General features: G+C 56.5%; 2 protein-coding genes across 3 annotated transcripts; one reads left to right on the top strand and one right to left on the bottom strand.

Moving 5' to 3' along the window:
- The first annotated feature begins 212 nt into the window (after window positions 1–212).
- Window positions 213–2,362, top strand: LOC109527886 (phospholipid phosphatase-related protein type 5-like). 2 transcript variants are annotated; one of them, XM_019890057.1, is made up of 3 exons: window positions 213–447; window positions 600–734; window positions 1,593–2,362. In XM_019890057.1, the coding sequence occupies exons 1-3, from the start codon at window positions 271–273 to the stop codon at window positions 1,620–1,622; spliced, it is 342 nt and encodes a 113-aa protein (XP_019745616.1). In that variant the 5' UTR covers window positions 213–270; the 3' UTR covers window positions 1,623–2,362. The 2 variants fall into 2 exon arrangements, with proteins under 2 accessions (XP_019745616.1, XP_019745615.1); XM_019890056.1 differs by having other exon boundaries at window positions 600–2,362.
- Window positions 2,363–3,514: 1,152 nt separating this feature from the next.
- On the bottom strand, window positions 3,515–6,893 carry LOC109527842 (sorting nexin-7-like; the record flags this gene model as incomplete). Its single annotated transcript, XM_019889961.1, has 8 exons — window positions 3,515–3,780; window positions 4,003–4,161; window positions 4,567–4,653; window positions 4,738–4,937; window positions 5,051–5,249; window positions 6,056–6,214; window positions 6,378–6,488; window positions 6,645–6,893. Coding segments are annotated over 8 exons (1,242 nt in total), but the record flags the coding sequence as incomplete, so codon positions are not given.
- Between the last annotated feature and the right edge of the window lie 62 nt (window positions 6,894–6,955).

Raw genomic sequence — 6,955 nt, 5'->3', positions numbered from 1 at the left:
ATTTCGCATCAAGTTACGGCCCGCGTGCCGCCGGCGCACGCTGTCGATACGTCTTCTGGGCGCGCGGCGGGTTGCGCCGATCCCTCGGGGCCGTTTGGCCGACGTGCTTCCGCCCCGCCTTCACGACACTATTTGGATTTTTCGATTTGAAATAAAAAGATCGGCGGAAGGAGAAAAACACAAAGGCGGAAAGCAAAAACAAGCAAGAAATGAAACGCGATCGGCGCGCAGCAGAAGACAAAGACTGCCGGCTTCCTCTACCGCCTTCAGATGTACGTGACGTGCACGGTGCGGGTGGAAGGCAGCCGCCTGGCCAAGCCCGTCCTGTCGCTGGCCCTGCTGTGTCTGGCCTTCCTCACGGGACTGAATCGCATCGCCGAATACCGCAACCACTGGGCCGACGTCATTGCGGGCTTCGTGATCGGCACCGCCATCGCCACCTTCTTGGTGAGGCTTTTGCCTTGCTTTGTTTATCGTGCCAAAGCAAGAGGAGAGGAGAGGAGAGGCTATCCGAAGCCTTTCTCTTTTCCAGTTGGAAAGGAACCCGGAATTGCCGTCGTGATTTTTCACCTTCCAACCCACTTTGTCCTTTGCTTTAGGTGGTGTGCGTGGTCCACTATTTCCAAGGGAAGTTGCTGCTGAACGACGAGACTCCGACGGGAGCGCGGACGCGCGCGGCACTTGTGGGCACGGGCCAGGTCGAGAGTCCTCTGGACAAGTACATCGTCTCGCAGGTCCGTCGCGACGCCCGCTCGCTCGCTGTTGACCGTTTTTGTCCGACCGCGTGAGCCCGTTCCGATCGACTTTGGAAAGTCAACGTCGGGGATGTCACCGACAACTCCTTGATCCTAATCCATCCCTCCGTGCGGATCCAGACCGGCCTCCAAGATTTGAGGAGAAAGTCTCGTTGAACCGATGAGAGAAAAAGGATGCCGTTTATTTAGGGAGCGACTGCGCTCGGACGTTGGCGCCTTCTCCCGGGACGGGCTCGGATGGAACAAATGAGGGCGGCGGCAGAATAGGGTCCGCGGGAACATTTTGTCTGCCAAAGATACAAACAAACTGTTTGGGAGAGCATCCAGTAAGCCATTCACTTCCAAAAAAAAAAAGATTGGGAAAACACACCGGAGCTTTGTTCAAGTCAAAGAGACTTCACAGCAACGCATCCCGCTAAGAAGATGCACATTTGGTGGACCGTGAAAAAAACAAAAAACATTCAGTTGCCTGAACACGGCCGAAACAAAAAAAAGGGGGAAAAATATCAGCTCGTATTAAACTCAGCGATGCTAAGCTCGGCGGAAAGTAACCGGGCTAAAAATAGCACAGCAAAGAAGCCTCCGAGCTAAAGGGGCCACGCTAAAGAAAATGACAAGCGAGAAAGAAACAGTGCGCGCTTCTCGTTCCCATTTGGTTTTGCTCGGCTCATCGACGTGCGCCGCAAGAGGCTTCCGCGACTTGCACTCACCGTCACCGTCACCGTCCATCTTTCGGGACCTCGTTATTCCCGACGCTCCGAAGCGGTCGTCGGGCTCCAGGCCGTCGGCGGCGCGCGAAGCCATCTGTTGTTTTTGATTTTTGTTCTTGTGCCGTAGAACCACATCACCTTCGCGGAGGTCACATGACACGGAGCCAGCGGCGCTGCAGGCGCACCGGACGGCGATCCAGCTAGCCCGAGTGCGGCCGTAAACCCGATGCTCTCCTCCTCTCTGTCTCCGTTTTCTCCCTCCTGGTTTTAGTTGTTTTTTTTAGATATCTATCAATCCATATGAAGCATACATCTCAAGAAGGAAAAAAAACAAAAAAGAACATGAAAGTTGGAGTTCCTACCCGTCCAATGTGCACCGAGCCCTGCTGAAAGTAGGCCAACCGCGACCTCCGACCCCGACGACGGACTCGGGGTGACGGCCTTTCCAAATGAAGCTCTTCACTTGAACTTGAACGGATCGCAGCCGAGCCGGCAGCCGAGCCATCCCCCTTCTCTGCGGCGCCCCACAACGGCCAAATGGAAGGGGAAGAGTGTCTCGCTCAAGGGCGGCTTCGAGGTGCGCACCAAACCAAAATGTTCCCATTTTCATCTCGTCGCCCCGGCTTCAAGCCGTCACGGACGCGCGACTCGGTTGAGTTCCAGGTGTTGTTTTAATTGCGAGCGGTGCGAGGCCGCGTTCAATCAGCGACCGGGATCACGCCGCATTATTTCCCCGAGCTCGGACTGACTGACGCGAGCCAAAATGTTCCCGTCGGCTCGTCTGAGAAAACAAACGATACCACCCGTGATCGTGTCGCGTTCTGACCTTAGGCGGCCCCGTAGAAATGGGAAGAGAATCCCGGCCATCCCGCAACTATTCGCAGTCCAACAGAAAAAAAAAAGACGCCCTTCGCTCTCGTTTCCCGAGTGTCCGCGAACGCGCCACGCGTCGTCCGAACCCGAACGCCGAACGAGTCGATGTTTTGCGCGGCTTCGAGTCGAGCCGCGACACTCGAGACTGCGATTTCTCGACGTCGTGCTTCTCGGAGGAGCGGACGGTCTTTCGTGGGCGCGGTCGGGAAAAGGAAGCCCGCGTCCGAGACACTTTGCACCGTGAGCTCGCACTTCCGCCCAGCGAAGCAAACGTTCGGGCCGCGGTTCGGAATTGGCCGCGGCTATCGCGATCTCAGTGAATCTATGGAGGGCTCCGTCCTTTTAGCAATTACCCACAATGCACTACCGGCGGCCATATTGGAGGGCTGTTCTAAACAAGCCGGTATAGTAGTGCATTGTGGGTAATTGCTAAAAGGACGGAGCCCTCTATATCGCCCCCCCCCAAAATGTTGCTTTGTGATCATTCGTGAGAAGCCAACTAGCGCGACTCAAATGGATTCCCAAAGAAGTCGCTCGACCGCGGTCGTTTTTGGTTTCCTCCATCCGCTTATTTTCAGCAGACTCCAATGATCACTCGCGATGGATGCGGATCGATTTCAGTCGTACGGTCGAGCTCGCCCAAGTGGACAGCTGTCACGCAACTTGAAACCGCGTTTGAAAGCCGAGCGAATCGACGGACTAAACGTCATTGGCCGGAAGTCCACCTTCTCCAAACGCGTCTTCGACTTGTCGGCGGCTCGCGATCCTCGGCGTCCGTTCAATCGATACACTCCGCGTGCGTCTTCTCCTCTTGACTCAGCGTTCGCCCACAACCGACCCCGCCAGAGATGTTGGAAAGGGTCCCTTCTTGGCATCGACCTTGTTCCCCTTGCGAGCCACGTTCTCTCTCGCTCCTGTCTTTTGACACTCTTTCAAATATGGGAAACCCCGAGTGAATAAAAGCAAAGGGTTCAAGCAATCCGAAGTTGGCGGTCTTGTTGTTGGTTTGGATTTGTTTACAACCGCGCACGTGAGCTGATGACCGGTGTCGGCGCTTCAATATACGGCGTCTGCCATTTTGGGGTCAATATTTGACGAAATGCTGGACGTGTGCTGCCCGAAACCCTTTCTTCAATCGAGCAGCGCGAGCGGAATGATCAGCCAAACAAGCTTTTAGTCTGCATTTATTCAATTCTCTGAAGTCAAGGATGACACAATCCAAAATCCGAACCAAAAAGGAGGCGGAACGCACTTTGGGGATTTTCTTGTCGCTTGACACGCTTCAGTGGTAAAAGGGGACGTCGGTTGAGGATTTCCTTCTTGTTGTTGTTGTTGTTGTTGTGACGGGCACATGGAAGACAACTTCATCCTGCGTCTTCATCTTGCCGCTCAACGGGATCCCTTCGTTGGGACAAGAGGAATGATTCCCACACCGCCAGGCACTGCAAGCCAAAAGGTGATTGATGAGCTCGCCATCCAGATTGGAGGAAACGATCATTGCCCCATTCAATGAGTCTCCGCGCTTTGCTTGTCGCCCCGCCCCCTGCCCCAAAAACTGCAAAAATGTACTTGCTTTAATGTTGTCAATTTAAGATGTTGTGTGTAGAAGTTTGAGCTTTTTTTTTGGTGGGGGGGGGGGGCAACTGCATGGATTTGACACTCACCTTCTCATAGCATTCCACGTTCTTCTCAGCGGTCGAGATGAAAGCCGATTTGAGGTCGTCTCTCATATCGTTCTGCCAGCGGACCCAATCGCCCTTCAACGCGCTGTTCGCCGTTTCCAGTCGATCGGCCAGAGCGTCCACTTCTTTCTCCAGCTCAGCCTAAAACGACGCCAGAGAAAGCCAGCAAAGATGATCCAGGTTCCTCTCGCTCGCCTTCGTCTTACGAGGAGGACGGATGGAGTCGAAGGCGCTCGGCCACGCGGGAAATCGGCCAACGGCGCGACTGCCAATTGGAGTGACATCGCCCTCTCCTGGCTGCGGTGCGTCACAACATGCGAGCTTGCTTCCAAACACAGAGAACCCCCACCGCACGTGAAACTCGGCTAGAAAGAATGAAACGGGGCTGCCGATTGAAAAACTTCTTCTGGAAAGAGAAGTGGCTCCGGTTCGACAAGGCGCCAAGAGAATTTGCCAGCGCCGACTCGGCACCATGGTCGCCCAAGTACGCGGCGCCGCGCGTCTGAAATGGTCACGCGGATCGAGCGAGAGGGGAAGAGCACTCACAACTTCTCGGTCGGCCTTCTTGGAGGCGAGGGCCTCGTTTTTGGTCTCCAAGTCGGCCTGGATGGCGTCTCGCCGTTTCGTCACCGTCTGAGAGCGACGAGGGAGACTGGAATCAAGGTCGGCCTCGGGAGGTCCCCGGTCGGCCCCTTTGCGCTCGGCGCTCTCGCTCACCTTGAGTACCTCGGCGCAGAGCACGTAGTCGTGGAGAGCGGGGACCAGCACGGCCGAGAGATGGCGGAGCCGCTCTTCCGCTTCTTTGCCGCATCGGTCCACGCAGCGGGCTACGAGGTTCAGCGGCTCGCGCAGCTCCTCCTCCACCTCCGCCCACTGGCCATAGAGGGGCCCGTACTGCTTCAGCTCGTCCAAGTATTCTGTCGGCGCGGGCCACGCGGACATTGAAGGCGACCGACGGGAGACGGCGGGAACGTCGCCGGCGCGTTTCTGGCGCACACGGTGGCAGTTTGGGGGGGGGGGGGCACCATACCTCGCTGCTCCTTGATGATCCTCCGAGAAACCTTGTCAACGGACGAGATCTTGCAGCCGAAACGTTCGGCGTACTCCTGCATCAGTGTGAACTCCTCCGGGCGGCTCTTGATGCCCCGCACCGAGATGGCCGCCGCTCGGACCGTCTCGCCCATTCGACTCAAGAAGCCCGGCCCGGGTGTCTTGCGAGACGAGAAATCCTGCGGTTGAAACGCAACTTACTTTGGGCTCGCGACGTGAATTTGGCTTTCTCGACTCGACTTCAGTTTTGGGAGTAGGGATGTCCCGATCAGATTGTTTTGAGGGGGGGGCGCACCCAACTATCTCTCCCGATCAGGTCACCCATCCATCCATATTCCCAGGCGGCGTCCTCATCGGATGCCCGAGCCACCTCGCCTGGCTCCTCTCGACGCGGAGGGGAAGCGGCTCAACTCGGAGCCCCTCCCGCATGAGCTTCTCTTCTCGCCTTCTCTCCGAGGGAGAGCCCGGACGCCCTGCGGAGGAAAGCCGTTTCGGCCGCTTGGATCTTTTCCGGCCATGAGCCGCAGCCGCGAGATGAGGGCGGGAGTGTCGGGCGACCGCTAAATCGAGAGCTTTGCCCTTTGGCTCCGCCTCCTTTTTCACCACGACAGACCGATACAATGTCCGCATCGTTTCCAGTCAGACAGGGGCGGGGGGAAGAGAGCACTGTCCCAACGACAGCGCTGGGGTCTTGTCGTTGCTCCGAATACAACGTGCGCTAGAGTGCGGCGTCCGGGAGAGCGCTGGGCGTGGCTCTCACCGTCACCCCCAAAAGAAGAAAAGCTAAGATTGTGTCCTATCAAATGAAGCTCTTGCGCTTCCCTTTGACAAGCTCTTGATGGCTTTGGACCATTTGGTGACATGAGAGAGTCTGGGCGGAAATGAGGGGAAAAATCGGATCGGGATGTCCCTATTTGCCACGTGGACAATTTGTCGTTGTTATTTGATTTTATTGAGGATTGGTCTGCGCCGACGTGTGTCCTACCTGAGCAGTCAGGAAGAGTCGAAAGTGGCGACTGGACGACAGGGTGGGATGCTCGGCGATCTTATTGAGAAAGCGGTGCAGGGCTTTCTTCCTGGTGTCGATGAAGTCGTCGGTGAAGCGCTCCACCATGCCTTTCATCACAAACTTCTCCGGAAGAGGCTGAAAGACCAGCATCCTTTTCACCCGCCACGCTCAAATTGCACCGACGATGCTTCTTTTTTTTTTAATTCGGGTTTGCCAAGTCAGAAGCCATCAGCGCACGTCCGGCGTAAGCTATAGGCCAGCCCGCGGCAAAGTCGCCACGCGCCGCGTTTACACGTACGGGGACGATGAGGCTCGGGTGGCTTTCTTCCAGTCGGCTTCGTAGCCAAAGGAAGTCCTGGTAGCGACGGAGCACCTCGTACTCGCACGAGTCAAACTCACTCCTCGCCGTCTGGAAAGAGGAAGCACAAACCGCTCTCAACTTCCAGCAGGTCACGTCAGCGCCTTTCCATAAGCGCCTCCCGCCCACAGGACCGCGGCGGCTGAGTGCGTTTGCAGAGGCACGCGGCGGAATGATTTGCGAGCGTGTGCGCGCCTGCCAGCTTACCTTGGTCACCACTCTGTACACGATGAAGGTCTCAATAGCTGTGACGCGACTCTCTGGACTGTCGACCGTCACAAGCAAGTCTTTGGCGCCGCCGGTCTGCTGTTCATCTTCATCCAGTTGGTACTGGTTGAGCATCGAGCTGGGAGAGTTGGCCACGGGATCCTCGTCTGTCAGTAATAATTTCTGAACCCAAGACAAGGCGGACACTATTTGTTTTTTTTTTTCCCCATGAACACACGAGCAACGAATTCATGCGGCGGCTGCTCGGGGCACGGCGAGCTCGCGCTTCGTCGCGGTGAAGCGCCACAACC

Source organism: Hippocampus comes, unplaced genomic scaffold (assembly GCF_001891065.2).
Source record: "Hippocampus comes isolate QL1 unplaced genomic scaffold, H_comes_QL1_v1.1 scaffold185, whole genome shotgun sequence".
In the NCBI taxonomy this organism is placed as follows: Eukaryota; Metazoa; Chordata; class Actinopteri; order Syngnathiformes; family Syngnathidae; genus Hippocampus; species Hippocampus comes.
This window is presented reverse-complemented; position numbering and strand designations above follow the sequence as displayed.